Consider the following 17,807-nt stretch of genomic DNA (forward strand, 5'->3'; position numbering starts at 1 on the left):
TCAATTCCAAATCTACCCGAGATCGTATTATACAAGCCCATTTTCAAGATAAGTGGACAATTAATGGACAAACAATTATGGTGATGAAAGAAATCCCAAGGAGATTCCTTAGGAAACAAAAAGATTACAGGGATCTGACTGATACTTTAAAACAAAATAAAATCCCCTTTAGATGGGAGTTACCTCAAGGGGTTGTCTTTACCTATAAAAATAAGCAATAGAGATTAACTGAAGACTCAAAAATAAAACAATTTCTTCACAGATACAGGAACGATCTTCAAGTCGCAGGGGATTTCGAAAAGACACAAGGTAATAAATAAGGGAGGGATTAGCAAAATAAACAAACAGTCAGTATGGAAATAAAATTCTTTTCCTTGAATGTAAACGGCTTAAATATAAAAACAAAACGCCAAAAAATATTCCACGATTTAAGAAAAAGAAAATTAGACTTGATTTGCTTACAGGAAGTGCATATAAGAAAGAGAGATATAAAATATTTACAAAACAAAGCACTTGGCCAGCAATTTGGAACTTTAGATATTAAGAAAAAAAGGGGCATAGCTTTTTATATTAAGTTATATTTTGAAGCAATATGTCTAAACTGGATGAAAGAATGGATTACATTAAAAAACCCAAGATTGTTGGATTTGGAAGGATTCCATATAAGATATGGTTGGCATGCATATCTATTTTATGATAAGGTACCCACCGCATGTTAAGGTCATCTGGGGAGGTCTGTCTCCAGTTACCACCAGTTTGATTGGTGGCGACTCAGAGGCGGACCTTCTGTGTAGCTGCTCCTGGGCTGTGGAATTCACTCCCAGAAGAAATTCATAATCTTAATTCTTTACTGTCCTTCAAGAGAGCCCTTAAAACCCATCTGTTTGGCCTGGCCTTTCAGGGTTTTTAATTAGTTTTAATTGTTTTAATGTTAACCTGGGTTTTCAGGGTTTTAATTGTTTTGATAGTTTAATTGTTTTTTTAGATGTTTGTAAATTGGTGTTTATATTTGTATTTCTGTTTTAATTCATAAATTAATTTAAAAACATGATTTCTGTTTTTTAATTGTAAACCACCCTGAGCCAGCTCGGAAGGGCGGTATAAAAATTGAATAAATAAATAAATAAATAAAAGTAAATAAAGATTTCTTAAATCATTATGTTAGAAAAAGTCTATATATGGTATGGATGAAAAACAAACTTGTGTTAGAACCAAAAATTCCACTATGGGTATCTCCACTGGAAGTTATATCTAGAAAACAGAAAAATATGCAACAGACATGGCCCACGTATCAACAACTGCTTGTTCTTCAAGGCACAAAATACGAACTTAAAAAGCTAGATCTTACGCAGGACTAGAATATCTCTTGGTTTCAGTACCATCAGATCAGCGCCTTATGTAAGCAAGATCGTAAAAAAGGTTTTAACCAATCAAAGTCAGAATTTGAACAGTTGTATGATAAGGAAGGAAAACTAGTCTCTAGGATATACGGTCTGTTATTATTGGAAGATACAAGAATGGGAGTAGTGAAAACTTCTATGGTAAATGGGCTCAGGACTTTGGTTATAATATTGACTTGGAGAAATGGGAAAGGCTATGGATAAAAGACATGAAATATACTTCCTGTTCTAGTTTAAAGGAAAATAATCTCAAGATGATGTACAGATGGCATTTAACTCCCAAGAAGTTGGCCTTAATCTACAAGAACATGTCAAATAAATGTTGGAAGTGTAAAAAAGAGGAGGGTTCCTATATACATTCATGGTGGAATTGTAAAATATCTAAAGGCTATTGGGATTTAATTTATAATGAGCTCAAAAAAGTGTTTAAAATGACTTTTCCCAAGAGCCCAGAAGCAATACTATTAGGTATTGACAACAATACTTTGCCAAGGAAATACTGGATCCTCTTTATGTATCTGACAGCAGCAGCAAGACTGACATTTGTTCGCAAATGGAAAGACTGTCATTACCTGAGTAAAAAGGATTGGATACTTAAAGTATCAGAATGGGAGAAATGGCAAAATTAACAGCATTATTAAGAAATAAACTTGAAGTTTTTAAAAGGGATTGGGACCCTCTTCTTGTTTATCTAAAAACATATTATAAAATGGATTTTTATCAGGCCTTCGAGGGGTAACAACAAATGCTTAAAAAAAGTCCCAGAGATTTCTGTATGATTTACCGGGAGGAGATCAATGAAACTACAGGCAAGACCTGGGTATTGTTATTGACACAGTTGTAATATGGACTCTTTGAAATGACCTAAATGATCAATCTGGCTGCAGCATTTTGCTCCAGTTGCAGTTTCCAGACTATGTACAAATGTAGCCCCACATAGAGCGTGTTGCAGTAATCAAGTCTGTAGGCTACCAGCATATGAACTATTGTTTTGAGGTCATTTATCTCAAGGAATTGATGCAGCTGGCATATTAGCCAAAGCACCTCTGGCCACTGTCTTTACCTGAGTCACCAGAGAGAGATCCAGAAGGACACCCATTCCTTCTGGGGAAGTGTAACCTTGTCCAGGACAGGGCTAATAAAATTTTTGGTGTGTTGGGGTTGTGTCTGAGTACTGGAATTTATCATGACCAGAATAATACACACCTGTCAAAAGAAATACGATCTTTCTCATTAGATATATGAATTATTCTAGCTCAGAAAGAAGCCTTCTTCTTTCTTCTCCTCTCTGTATCTGAACCTGGCCCTCCCTGTAGCTGCTTCTCCCTGTATCTGAATCTGGCCCTCCCTGAATCTGCATCTGATCCCCGCAAGGCCTCTTCCCCTCTCTGTCTGTCCAAACAGATTCAAACTGCCCTTATTCAACAGGGAGAGAGTTCCTATGGTTTCGTACCTCTCCCCAGAAAATCACTTTTGTCCTTTTTGGGTGAAAGTTCTGTGAGGATGCATTGCTAGTGTTGCCATTCTTCAGGGTTCTGTTCCATCTCCAAAGCCTCTACAAGTTCAGTCTCAGAGTGGCTGTGTCTTGTTGTGAATGCCCATGTTGGTCAATGCTTGTGCAAGAACCTGAAGACCCCACACAGCACACAGCCTGACATTTCACACACTGCAGATACCAATATATATATATTTTGAATAACTATAGGACAGTTATGTATGTATGTATTTCTAATACATCTTAAAAAACCCCCACACACCTCCAAACAAACCAACTGATCCCGATGGCTATCAAACAAACAAACAAACAAACATCTGGAGAATATATTAGTCCAGGCAAAATGAATACATCATACAGAAGAGAGAAATTACTATGGCAGTGAAGGGATTGAGACTTGCCAAGCAAATGGTCCAAGCATGAGCCCCCTTTCAGTGTGGAAAGTGGGAGGTGTTGCTGTCACTCATCTTATGCAACATCTTATGCCCTCATCTTATTCTGTCACTCATATTTCAACTTGGCAAAAGCACAAGGTAAGGGCTAGGAAGCAGCTAGGTTGCCCTGAATGTGATGCATGGAGCACAAAAGCCACCCTCATCGTGGAGACTCTTCTAGCTGACTGAGAAGTGAGAGCAGTTTGTGCTGGAATGTGCCACAGTGGTGTTTGTGGCACAGTGGTGTCTGGCTCAGGACTTTTCCAGCCCTTCTGCTTGAAATCCTTTAGCCAAGATTGAACCCAGGACCTTCTGAATACAATGCATATGCTCTGCCACTGAGCAAAGATTCCTTCCCCATGGCAGGGATAAGTAACAGCAGCAGCAGCAGCAGCAAAGCTCTGAACTTGAAAGGGTGCAGCAAAGAGGGGCACTACTGGATACATATCACAAACCACGTGCCTGAAGAAAATTAGCCTCCTTTCATGAACTACTGTGGTCTCTGTCAATCTGCCAATGGGATCTATTACCAAGTAGAGCTTTGCTTATTGAAAGCAGACAGGAGAGTTTATTTGTTTTAGATATTTAGGTTCAAGAGTTCTTTATGGAATTTATCTAAACATTTAACATTTTTATGTAGCATTATCTGGGGCTGAAAGTCTGTTCTGCCTCCTGATTGTAATTCACAACTTGCTATAACTATTCATTCAGAAATAGAATTGCTGTCACTACTTCCTTTTAACATTCGCTCAGATGGCATGTCCAAAAGTAAAATTTGAAGCCAGTTCACAAGTAAATGTAAAATGGAGGGGCATAATCCAGCCCAAAATAAACACTAAAAAATCCCATCTATTTCAATGGGTAAGTTAGGGCCAAACTAGATGTGATGCTAAATGTCTAATTAGGAACTAACCTTAACATTAAATTAGCATCTGCACAGGGTTCCAGATTGAACCATGGCAGGCAGGGAATATTTAACCCTTTACCAGGGGCGTAGCTAGGGTTTGCCCCTCTCCCCAGTGGCCCCTCGGAATGAGGGAGATAATGAAGAAAATAGGGAGGGTTGAAGCTGGGGGGGACTCAGGAGTTGGGGGTCCAGATTCTTTGAACCCATCCGCTCAATTATAGCATCACCCCTGCCCTTGTAACATTTGCACTGTTTTCCTACCCCACTGCAAGCTGCTATGGGCCACTGTAAGTAAAGTGCCACTGTAGCAAATGGCATTTTTGGGAGCCCATAATCACTTTGTTCAGGGGAAAATGGCCTAGAGGTAAAGTATTAAACACTTCATGAGCTCATTCACATGAGCACCCCAGGGCTGTTCGGTTTCTATCTTGTCACTCTTCACCAGGGTAGCCCAGGTTTTTTACCTTGGCTTATATGGAGGTAGACCTCTACCCCAGTCCCCAGTCCCTGGTCACCGAAGAAACAAGAGGGTAGGTATAAATGGAGAGTTTTCACAATGGATGGAAGGAAGAAGTGGGATGCCCCAGGATCTGTACTGCGACCGGTGCCATTTAATGTATTCATAAATGATCTAGAAGTTGGGGTAGGCAGCAAGGTGGCCAGATTTGCAGATGATACCAAACTCTTTTGGGTAGTGAAATCCAAAACAGATTATGAAGCATTCCAAAAGGATATCTCCTTTTGGAGATTGAGTGAGTGAGTGACAAAATGGCAAATGTGGTTCAATGCTGGCAAGTGTAAAGTGATGCACACTGGCACGAAAAACCCCAGCTTCAAATATACACTGATGGGATCTGAGCTGTCGGTGACTGACCAGAGAGGGATCTTGGGGTCGTGGTGGACAGCTCGTTGAAAGTGTCAACTGAATTTGTGGCAATTCCATGCTGGGGATCATTAGGAAGGGAATTGATAATAAAAATGCTAATATTATAATGCCCTTGGTGCAGGAGAGGGCAACCAAGATGATCAGGGGTCTAGAACACCTTCCTTATGAGGCAAGGCTACAACACCTGGGGCTTTTTACTTTAGAAAAAAAGATGACTGTGGAGAGACATGATAGAGGTCTATAAAATCATGCATGGCGTGGAGAAAGTGGATAGAGAGAAATTTTACTCCCTCCCACGTAACACTAGAACCAGGGGTCATCCCATGAAATTGATTGCCAGGAAATTTAGAACCAACAAACAGAAGTACTTTTTAAAATTGTTTTTATCCTGTTGTAAACCGTCCTGAGCCATTTTGGAAGGACGGTATATAAATTGAATGAATGAATAAATAAATAATAGCAGCAGGAGAGCGCATGCCTTCAACTCAAACAGCATGTGTGTGTACATGCCATATATACCTGGTCGTTGGCGACACAAAGCTGTAGGGCTGGTTTCTTTTCCCGATGGCATCCAGCTTGCATCTGTCTCAATCAGTTGGTGTTAACATGGACTAGTGGAGGCATTGACTCTCCTAGGGGTCAAGGTGGAACGGGTAGTCCCCATAGCGAGACCTAGGATAAGGGTCTCTGTAACACTGATCCCTGCACTTCTTGTGCTCTCTACATTCCACATGTTTGTGCTCCTTGTGCTCCTTATCTTGAAATCTCCATTCCATCTCCACCTCTGGGCAAGAGATCAGTCATCTTCTCTGAGACTGGCCTTGGGATTGGGGTCTGGTTCTAGGGGCTCATCATTGAAAGGAAGGCCCAGTGTCCCTTGAGTCTGACTCCTGTGATGGTGCCAGTTCAGAAAGGGGCAGTTTAGGAGCATCTGCACCTTAGGAACCACTTCCACGTGCTTTGTGGGCTCTGCACCAGCTGTAGCAGGAGCCTGGCACTTTTTCTTTAGAGACTTGGCCTTGCTCTTGGGCTGAGAAGCTGTGAGATTAGCCGAGGTGGATGTAGAGGCTATGTTATGCTGTAATGGCAGCTGCCCTGATCCCGTATTGGGTATCGACAAGGGAGTTGGACCGGGAGTCTCGTAGATGGTTTCAGAGGTTACTGAGGCTGAGGGCACTGGCTGGAAAGCTGAGTCCAATGCTATTTCAAGGGATACTGTATTGGCTATCCCAGACGTTATGTGGCAAGCAGTACTAGCTTTCCCACAGGCACACGGTGTTGAGAGAGCAACGCTTTCCCCTAAAGCAAACATCAGAGGCACGTGGCCTGATTGCAATGGGCTTGGCAAGTAAAACGGAGCAGGTCTCTACTCTGTCCTTCTCTCAAACATAACAGGCAGTTAGAGTGTTTGTCAGTGGTGGATAGTTTGGCTATGCAGGAGGTACAGTGTTTAAATGAGACCCTACTTGCCATAAACCATTGGGAGAAAAGTGGTTGTGGAGTGGTTACCAAAGAGGACAGAGAGACAGAATGAACAGAGGTAAATAAACACGAGTACTTTCCTGGAACAAACAATGAAACTAAGAATTTCTGCTCCTCTTCCCCCTGCCCCCTCAAAGGCTTGAGACAATATGAACTCTGCATCGGTTGGCAAAAAGCTGAAGGGTTTAAGCAGGACAGCCTCAATATTGATACAAAAGAGGCAGGGATACCACAAAAAACCTTTCTCCTCAGACTTTTGAAGATTTTGATGGATAGGACCATGATGAAGAAGAATAAATATGTGTGATGCACAGGCCACAACGAAGAATAATAAATATTAGGGATTGTCTACTTTCATGCTTGGACAATGCTGATGACCAGTAGAGGAATTAGCACTAGGTACATTCTCAACATTATATCTCAACAGGTGACTGACAAAGTGAACATTGCCATGATGAGAAATCTGATTGCTGAGAGAGTTCCTTGTGACTATAAGTGTGCATGGGACATAGAGTGATGACATAAGCATATCTATGCAACTCATCGTTTAAAATACAGGGAGGGAGGGAGGGAGGGAGGGAGGAAAGGGAGGCAGAAAACAAACAAACAAACAAACAAACAAACAAACAAACAAACAAACAAACAAATCAGCATGAGGGGAAGCAACAGGATTATAACACTCTATATCAGATACAATTTCTGAACAATGGCTGTGCAACACTCAGAGACATATTTCTGGAAGTCAAAACATACTTTTGGAAGGACAGGAGAGCAGAGAAAATGGCTCCTCCCTCTTCATGCACTTAGCTGCTGGACAAGCCTTTGGCTGCACTCAATAGTTGTTGGGAATTCTCTCTGGTAAGAGATACCCTTCTATTACAGCAGAGTGCACTGAAGCACAACACAGCGGAGCCTGCCTAGGCATGTGTGTATGCTGAGAGTAAAATAAACTTGGAGCCAGTTCATAGTTTAAAATCAATATAAGGAGTCTTTATTAGTGAACTCCATTCTAGCTAGTAAAATGGAGAGATGGGATCTCTAATCTATCTAGCTAGCTGGATGCAGAGGGATGGATTCTGCATCTCTGCACACATAGTGCAGGGAGAGAGGAGTGTGTGCAGATGCGTAATAAGGGTGGGGCAGGCAGGGCATGTACCCTAGGCGCAGCTGAAGGGGGGCGCAAAGTGCCTGCCATGCCCCACCCGCACCCTCGGCATCACCAATTTTTTTTTTTTAAAAAAACAAACCTTTTTTTTAGTCTGGGTGGTGGCGGCGCCCCGCCCCCACACAGGAGCGCAAAGTGCCTGCCATGCCCCATCCGCACCCCCGGCACCAGAAAAAAGTTTTTTAAAAAAAAATTGAGTCCGAGCGGCGGTGCCGGCCCTCCCCCCTCCCTGGTGCAGGAGTGCAAAGTGCCTGCCATGCCCCGCCCGCGCCCCCAGCACCACAAAAAAGTTTTTTAAAAAGTTTTTTTAGTCCTGGCGGCACCCCTCCCCGGTGCAGGAGTGCCACACGACTCACCAGTCGTGAGATCTCTCTGGGCTAGGTGAGCTCTCTCCCATTGGCTCCTGGTGAGCAGAGGAGCTGAGAGCATGTGCCCACACAGCTGGACGATGAGCAGCAGCAGTACACCGTGCTGCCCTCGTGTTGGGTGTACTGATGCTGCTCATGGCCCGTCTGAATAGGAAGATTATTATTATTATTTTTTTAAAAAAGTTATTTTCTTTAAATTTACCCAGGGGGGTCATGGGAGGGTTGAAGAAAATCAAGGGGGGTCATGGGAGGGTGGGAGTAAGCATGCTTATTGGCTTCTGGGGGGGTTATCTCGTGGTGACTGGCAGCGGGTGACCTCCCTATCCCACCCTTTCCCCCTAGCCTGAGCCGGGTGTGTGTGTGTTTGTTTTTTAAAACTTTATTTTCTTTAAATTTACGGGGGGGGAGGGTTGAGGAAGACAGGTGGAGGTGGGTGCGGTGTGCTTGCTTGAGCTGAGCTGCCTGACTTTTGTTCATTTTGGGGCTCAGTGGGGTTATCTGGGGGTGGCGGCCGGCAGCGGGTGACCGCCCCACCCCCGACAGCAAGAGGTGGCCGTGGCAGAGAGCCTACCCTCCCACTAGCCTGAGCGGCGCACCCTGGGCTGGCTGGGGTGGCAAGAAAGAGGTTCTTCTCTGGGGGACTAGGAGGGATGCCATGCGGGAGGACTCTGACTCTCTGGGAGGAGCAGATTTCTGGGCTGGGCGCAGGCAGGCAGCGGCGGTAAGGAAGAACTCGCGATGCCCGAGGGAGCTGTCCGTGCCCACTGGTCGCTTGCTGCTATCCATGGTGGCCTCCTGCTCTCCTCCTCCTCCTAATGACGCCCCCCTCCCCCAAGTCAAACCAAGCCAGCCATGAAAGGTGCCAAAGCTGGAAGCCTGCTCAGTGTCTCAGGGAGTGACATGGTGGAGGCGGTGGGGCAGAGAGAGAGAGAGAGAGAGAGAAGAGAAGAGAGCCTTCCTGGCTTGTCCTGAGGCACGCACGGTTCGTGGGTTAGCTGGCGCGGGGGGTCCTGGCTGGCACTCACAGCAGGAGGAGGACGAGAGAGAGAGGTTCTTAACCTTCTCCTTCTCTCGGCTCAGTCAGAGAGCGGAGGAAGCCTGTGAGGCGATCTATGATAGATAGATCTATCATAGACTCTTCCTGCTCCAGAACACTTACTGTGTGCCACAGAGTCATTATATACTGAGTTGCTAAGTCCCAAGCCAGAAATGGTGCCTGTCTCTTTAAAAGTTCCGCAGCACCCATGCTGTATATACAGTCACTGTACCTCTTACTCATAGATGATCTATGGCCCGCCACCCCACGAGAGCGCAAAGGCTAAAACATAGAGATGTGCAATTGATCTGATTAGCAAATAAAATCTAGTGATTCTAGTGATGAGCTACTGTTGTATTATATTGAAACAAAAATAAGTATTTTAAAACTGAACTTAAAAAACATGCTGTTAATAAATAACAAAAATGCATTCATCTTAATCAGTAATTCATAGTTGTTTGTATGAGTCACAGCTTAGTAAATGAAGCTGTAAGAAACAAAACTGAGATGTAAAAAGAATTCATTTTATTTGAATAAAACCACCCAGTTGGGTTTCTGCCTATCTAGCAGCAGTTTAAAACACTGATGGCAAGTTGGCATGATTCAAACTAGACAATTTTCTTTTTAAAATTACTTTTAGGAGACTAAACATACATGCATGCATATATGAGTAATTACATTAATGTGCAATTAATCACAGACATCTAGACGTCTGCAGATTTAATGCTGGATATTAATTCTTATTTGTACCACCCAAAACAAATCTCTGGGCAGTTTACAAATTGAATGTCAGTTATGAATAAATAATAAATAAGTGCCTATATCTACATTTTGTTTTTAGGACTTGTGTAATTGTTGATTTTGCCATGACTGAATAATATAAAACAGCATATTCTCCCATTATTTTACCCTTGGGAGTTTAGAGTTCTCCCAAATAAGTTGTGTTAAAGATCATTCAAGCCAGTGGTTCACCATGTTCAGTTTTAAAATCTCTGGCTGCATTAATACAAAATGACAGTGATGGGCCTAGTTTGATGCCAGAATCTTTTTGGCATTTTCAGTATTATGATTAGTATCCACAGTTGTACAAATTCTTCTTGTTCATATGTGTAGAAGAGCCTTTTGGTTGCAGTGCAGCCACCTAAGGGCGCAGTGGGGAAATGACTTGACTTAGAGAGCCAGAGGTTGCCAGTGTAGTTTGAATCCCCGTTGGTATGTTTCCCAGACTATGAGAAACACCTATATCAGGCAGCAGTGACATAGGAAGATGCTGAAAGGCATCACCTCAGATTGCATGGGAGATGATAATGGTAACCCCCGCCTGTATTCTACCATCTTCACCACTGCAAGGATCCTTCCTGGTTAAATAGTCAGTCAGGATTAGTGAGTTCTGTGGAGCTTGACTTGTATTTTTGTAATTTTGTTTTTTGTATTTTTGAGCTAATATTATGGTAAAAGACAAGTTTTTTGAAAGATGCGTGTCAGATATTTGGACGGGGGGCGCCGGGGCGGGGGCACAATTTTAGTGCTTGCCCTAGGTGCCATTTTCTCTAGTTACGCCTCTGAGAGTGTGTGTGGCAAGGGAGAAGAAAGGAAAAGAGGAAGAGGAAGTGGCAAGGCAGGAAAGGAGGAAGTCCCTCAGACTAGCAATCTACATACCATAGGGATAGTGTCAGAGCAGTAGAGAAGGGATGACCAATGTCTTGACCCCTCTAGCCCTCTGACTCACTAGTCTGTCCCCCTCTGTCATTGAGACATGAGACAGCGCAGAGTCCTTCACTTCTAACAATAGCAACCTCTTGCTCTGCCCCCTAACACATGGGCCAATGACTTTAAAAACTAGTAATGTAAAGATGAGCAAACTCTTTTTTGCTCACCTCTGAAATAATCCCACAAAAAGGGGGGGGGGAGAGTCTATTCTACAATCCAAGGGGAAAATAACTACTTTTTAAAATATCAAAAACATCTTCCTCATCCCATCTCTGAATCATTTAAATTATGACAAAATATTTTAAGCAATTCCAGTATTAACACCAACAGGTTTAAAAGTATAACTTTCTCACACACTCATTTCATAACACAAACACAAACTGTGGAAATCAAGAAAAGAAAAAACTACCAACCTCCTTCCACCAAAAGCTTTATAGCCAACCAAGCCACTCTTGCCCATAGCCCTTTAGGTTATCTTTGATGGCAATTACATGGATCTCCTAAAAAAGTCCTCTCCCCCCACCGCCCCGCACTTTCAAATGTACTCCGCCAACTGGTAATGCCAATTAAACTTGCAAAGCATCTGGTAGGGACAGTTTTGAAACAAAGAAAACCCTCTTTTGCATACCTTTGGGACTCAATGCAAAGAGGTAAGGTATACTGAACTGTTAAGATAAGTAACTTTTTATATAGTTTGATCAGACATATTGTGGAACTATTACATTTTATTTTACATTTATTTTAAAAAATACTTGATCTGTTCAGAAGTCTTGAAAACAAAACCAATTGTATGCATTTTTTCACCTGTTTATTTTACAGTTTAAAACATGTATTTTCTTTAGTTTATTGTTTAAGTGGCCTTATCAGAAAAAGTGGTTGAGGATTAGGACAGAATATGTTGGTAACTTGTTTGTGACAAAAGAGTTCTGGGACTTTAAAGATGTAGGGTCTCCTTTAGCTTTCCCTTTATGAAGCTTCTAAAATTGTTTTCCAAATTTGATTATGGAGAAATTTGGAGATGGAGAAGTTACCTGGCATCTCTACTATGATGTTCAGTTTAAAATACAAGAAGTATGTTAAGTTCTGGTTTTTATGGAATGAGTGACACAGTTGTTAGACAAATGACAGACAACATTGGAGACAACACACTGGAGCTCTTCTTGTGAGAGAAGAGTTCCGTGAAGGTCTACGGGGAGAGAGCAGGTTTTACTTACCCTCCCCACAGATGATCACTGACCCTGCTGATGATTGCAGATTGCCCATCCAGATCACTTTGCCGGTGGCTTTGGAGGTTGGGTGCAGAGAAGTGCTGCTACTTGGTGCCCCAGCCCTGGAGCCCCAATAATATACCATGCAAGTGTGCGGTGCATTACTGGGCTCCCCCCTCCCCCAGTGTGTCCGCTGTAGCTGCAAGCAGCTGTGGCAGACACACGATCAAAAAATGAAATCAAAGGATCATTTTAGCAGGAGGCTACTTTGTCAGGTTTGCTGCTGTGTAGCCACCACAATCTATCCTCATCCCAGTGGTTTCCGGTTTTGCATGCTCATGTGAATAGCCTCATTATCTAAGCAAATGCATCTTTCCAAATGCATGCAGAATGGGAGACATTTGAAAGGGAGAAGGGCCTTAATTATTCTCCCCTATCCTTCCCCCCAGCCAATTTTTCTCCTGTAACCATCTTATTTCTGGTCTAGCTGGGGTAGGGACAAAAATGGAGAAAAGCCAGTTGGGCAGGAAGATTAAATATCCACTCTCACTCATTCTTAGCTACAAATGTCTCATTTCTATTTGGGAATTTCTGTTTGCCATGTAGCACGGATTTCTACTTGAAACCCTTTTTCCAATGAATCTTTAAGAACCACTACATTTTACATCTTTAAAAAATTATAATCAAAAATTATTCTCCCAGCTGCCACAAATATGAGTTTATTCTCACCAGTCCTGCAGCTATCTCAATTCAGAGTGAGGTTTTGCTATTCTGATGTGTACCTGCATATCATTATGGGTGGAGGGGAGGATGCGAATATAACTGAAAAAGGACCCATGAGTGAATGGGTTCTGCCTCTAAACACAAGCCTGGTGCAACACAGATTAAGTGTAGAAGTGAATGCATGGAGGCAGTCCAGAAATGAATGAATTGGGGGAGTTCATGCAGACATCAATCTATATGTGTGTATGTTTCCTATGATCAATCCATACATTCTATTTTTGTAGGGTTCAGTTTCATGTAGAGGATATGTATAGGCCTGTTGGGAAACAGGACCTTGGATAAGCCTTGGCCTCTGAGATAGGATGCTGCTGCTTTTGTATGGTTTTCTAACCTGTCCTTTGTTCTAAGTTATGGGGTTTTGTAATGTTAATTACTAACATGATGTGCCACCTACCACTTCTGTAATGGTGAATTCTGGGGCTGCCATGTAGCAAAAGCAACCCCTATGCACTTCTGAAGCAACTGCAGAAGATTTCTCCATTGTCGCGAATGGAGAAACCTCAAAAAATGAAGCTTCTACAGCTTTAAAAAAGCACTGGGGCTACCTTTGAAGCCCCAGGACATACCATTACAGAAGCAGTAGGCATGTGTTTATGTTTTAACTTAATTTGTCAGCTGCCTTTGGGCCACTGGTGAAAGGCAAGATATAAATTAAAAAATACATAAACATGTGGCGGTCACAAGCATGATGCAATCCCACCTCCATGCATCAATTTCCATATAAAATATCTATACAAAATGAACATCTGCATAGGGCTGTAATAGAACATGATATCTATATATCTATATATATCTCTATATATCTTTCTCTCATCTCTCTCTCTCTCTCTCTCTCTCTCGATATATATATTTTAAATGTAGGATGTACAACATTGCTTTGAAGGCAATTCTTTTTAAAAGGTAATTTGGTCCCTATTATGCAATTATTACATAGCTATGCAAAATGACAACATCAAATATAACAGTATCTGTGGCATAGGCAGATGTGATAATTAAATGCAACATTAATTTGAGCATCCCTACTAAAATTTGTACATCAAAGATTGTTACATGAATACGTTTTATATTGTTGAATAAGGAAATGCAGAAATATAATGTGACAGGATAAGTCATTACCAAATAAAGTGGAGATGAATGAGGAACTGGGGTCAAATGGGCACCTGCCACGCCCTCTCTCAAATCTGTGAGCTTCTACTTGAAACAGATGATCCTTTAAAAAAACAGAAGGACATAAAGCATTATAAATATGAACTGCTTATAAAAACTAAAATGCAACAGAAGTTGTACCAGCGTTGTGGATTAGGAGCAAATAAAGTGATCATTCCACGCTTACATGGCTGACGATCATCTTCCACTATGCTGCACATGCTGCAATGTGTGATCTGCTTGCTCTGTTCAGAGCTACAGTTCTCACGATCTCTCCCCCGCCCTCCACCTGAACAGGAGAAATGCAACAGGTAAAGCTAGTTAGGTGCAATAACACATTGAAGATGTGTTACTGATCGTGAGAAGAGCTTCTGGCAGGTCTGCGGGGAGAGCGGGCTTAGCCTGCTCTTCCCACAGACGAGCAGCCTCCAAGCCCTGGGAGGCCGGATTGGCCACCCACATGACTGCTGGCTCCATCATGGAGCCGGTGTAGGCTTGTGGGGATTGGGGGCTGCGTGGCCCCCAGAAGTTCCAAGATGCCCCGTGCAAGTGTCCCCCGTGCATCCTGGAGAGACCCCTGGGACTGGGAGGCTTGTTTTAGCCTCCCGGTGGGGGTCTCCTTATGACCAGCACATGACCAGAAAACCCAGGTTAGTTACTCTCTGTCACTCTGTTAACCTGGGTTAAGGGGAGGGCTTCTTTGGTGGGCTAGCCACCAGAGAACCACTGGGCTGCGAGAATGGAACCAACCATTCTATCTTTAGCAAATAATTTCATCATCTATGACATTTTTCCGATATAGATGTAACATCTGTATATGAAAAAATGTACAATTGTACCGTCATGAACATTATGCAAATATCTGTTTTGCTATGATTACACACATTTGCAACTTGTAGTGGACAATAGCCCCATTCAGATGATAAATAAAAGATGTTGTACAGCATGTAAAATAGGGCCAGAAGTCCTGCCCCAGCCCTGCAACTTACCCCTATCTCCATGGGGCTCATGGATACACTGGCATTCAACTGAAGAGGCGGACACTACCCGTGAATGCAGGAGTTTCAGTGACTGGGAGGCTGGGGCACCCTCAGCCATATTTTGGATAGTGCATTTTTCACCTCATGGAGATTATATTTGTGTCACAGGCAAAGCAGACCTTTGCCAAGCAAAGGATTCAATATGGGTGGTAAAAAGATTTCCCCAAGTTTGTTCATCGGTGTGGTTGCACAGCTCTGCATTTCTGAAGAAGAACTTTTTGAATATTTCCCATTATTTTATTATTAATTGTAAATCACAGTGTCAGGATTGGGTTGTGTACTAACCCAAATTAGCCCTGTGGCTAAGTCCAAAGTCTTAAGTCAAGGCCATGATGAGTGAAAAGGGAAACAGCAGCAAGGGAGCTGACCAGAAACTGGTGTCAGGCAGCAAGGTGGGAGTAAAAACTGAAGCCAGGGGTTAGTCAAGCCGATCATGATGAACCTGGACCTAAGGTCAGGAAACAAGCTGAGAGTCACAGCCAAAGTCAAGGCTGAAGAGACAAGCCAGGGTCTGCAAGGCAGCCTTGATACTATGGAAAAGTCTTCCACCCAAGAGGAAGCTCTTATATCCTTTCAACTTTAGGAAGATCCACTTGGGTGGAGCAAGCCTAGGGCCTGAGATATCTATGTTCTGGCAGGGCTACTGCAGTCTGGTGAGTCACATAGGGTAGTTGTATGCAAAGTTTATGGCTCTCAGTCTCAATCCAAACACAAAGTATATATATCATTACAAATGAGTTTGTGTCTTGAGCAACTTTCAATCTAAATAATAATGGTGGAAGAAAAAATTGAATAAGGGAATGAACAAGAGGAAAGGTAGAGGCAAGGGCAATATAGGATGGATATGTACAAATGTGTTTATACATATTTAGGCTTTGTTTTGTTGGAGGCTCTCTAAGTCATTCACCACATTCGCATGTAATGCAGAAATGCAGATCCAATGGACCCATGGTTCCGCTCCCTACCCCACCCCACTCTTCTGTCTTCATTCGGAAGTAATGGAGAGGAAGCTCTCTGCAGGGAGATTGCAGGGAGGATGGGGAACTGGTTGTGTGGGCTTCCTTCTTCCATGAAGAACAGCCCGCACAGCCAATCACAGCTGGAAAGGAGGCGCTTCCTCCTTCCACTCCTGTTTCAGACAGTCCAGCCTGAAGTTCTGCATTCAGACATACTTGCTGTTTACCTCGGGTAGGAGTGGCAAAACTCACTACAACTGGAGGGCTCAAATTGGAGCTTGGAGAGCAAAACTTCAGGTTGCTCTCCATGTGGGACTAGAGTTTCACACAGAGGAACAGGAGATTATTCCATCTCAATGCAGCTTAGAAGAAAAACACATTAAGTTTGATTTATGACACTTATGACTTAAGAAACCTGAGAAGTATTCAACACAGGGGTGTAACTATAATAGGGCAAGGGGAGACAATTGTCTGGGGCCCCACTGCCTTGGGGGGCCCCCAGAGGCAAGTCACATGACTGACTCCCCCAGCCATGCACCCACCCGGGCTTCCTTCAGTTGTATTCATCCTCCAAAATTTATGTGAGTGTTAAGACCTGGAGCTATCAGAACAGCATGTCTTTTTACTATGCTTTTTGTTACCACTGTTCAGCCTCATGCAAGATTTCTTTACTTCATGAGCTGAGCTTCAGTGAGGAGGGGGGCATTTTAAAATCTTGTCTCTGGGCCCACTCGAAGCTTGCTACGCCCCTGATTCAACAGTTAGTAACATTGCCATTATTTTTTTTAAAAAACACACCTCTATTTTGTTTCTTGAAGCTGTAGTTATTATGTCACTTAGCAACTGGGCAGAAATAAATAGCAGAGTACAGCAAATGCCAAATACCACAACCTATAAAAAGACCACACCCAGTTAAAGGATAGTTCCTATTATGACTGATTCACACATTTCATTTTTCTAGTTGTATACAAGCTTTAAAAAAGTGAACACTTTTGAGTGTACGAAACACACGTTTGGAATGGCTGCAGCTTCCTGTCAAGTGCATGGTGGGTCACAAATCTTGGATGCTGTCACATAATATGTGGAAATGCTCTTAAATTGCATTCTACAGAATTACATTCTCATTTCCTGCTCATTCTCATCTCATTCGTTTTCCTGCTCATTTCAGCATGAGTTTAACTTTAAGGCAAATAAGTACTTCTGTACAACATATTGGCTGATTAATCAACCTTTTAAGTGTGCCTGTACCTATAAGAAATAGAGGAACCTCAAGAACCTCAAGGAACCTTCTTGTGTTCTAAAGGACAAGCTATGACCCAGCTCATTGTGACCTGCAGGGCCTGGAAAAAAATATGCAAAGAACATACTGCAGTAAAATTGCCACACAATGAGGCTATTCCCACGATCACCCAAAAGCAGGCTAAGGGAGCCCACCCCTTAAATGAAGTTAACGGAGTGATTACTCCATTAACCTTGTTTTTTTTCTCGTGTGTCGCCATGGCACATGGTGGCACATGAGTAGACCCCTGCTCGGAGGTCTCTCCAGGATGCCCCGCACACTTGTGCGGGGCATTCTGGAACTTCTGGGGCCGCGTGTCCCCTGATCCATGCAGTCGTGTGGGTGGCCAATCTGGCCACCCAGCTACAAGTGGCTGTTCATCTGTGGGGAGAGCGGGCTAAGCTCTCAGGCCCTTCAGATGTGTTATGTGAAGCACTTCAATATGTATTTATTAATCTATTTTACCTTACTTTTTAGCTGACAAGTCTCCGAGAGCAGCTTGTACAAAAATC

The 17,807-nt window shown here is 42.9% G+C and overlaps 1 protein-coding gene across 3 annotated transcripts in view; it reads right to left on the reverse strand.

Moving 5' to 3' along the window:
• Positions 1-17,807, reverse strand: part of SEMA3E (semaphorin 3E) — a 287,593-nt gene that overhangs the window by 64,558 nt on the left and 205,228 nt on the right. For all 3 annotated transcript variants that reach the window (XM_053257996.1, XM_053257995.1, XM_053257997.1), the window contains exon 5: positions 13,991-14,084. In XM_053257996.1, coding sequence (XP_053113971.1) covers positions 13,991-14,084 — 94 coding nt within the window. The remainder of the gene's footprint in view (positions 1-13,990; positions 14,085-17,807) is intronic.

This window comes from Hemicordylus capensis, chromosome 5, assembly GCF_027244095.1.
Source record: "Hemicordylus capensis ecotype Gifberg chromosome 5, rHemCap1.1.pri, whole genome shotgun sequence".
Lineage (NCBI taxonomy): Eukaryota > Metazoa > Chordata > Lepidosauria > Squamata > Cordylidae > Hemicordylus > Hemicordylus capensis.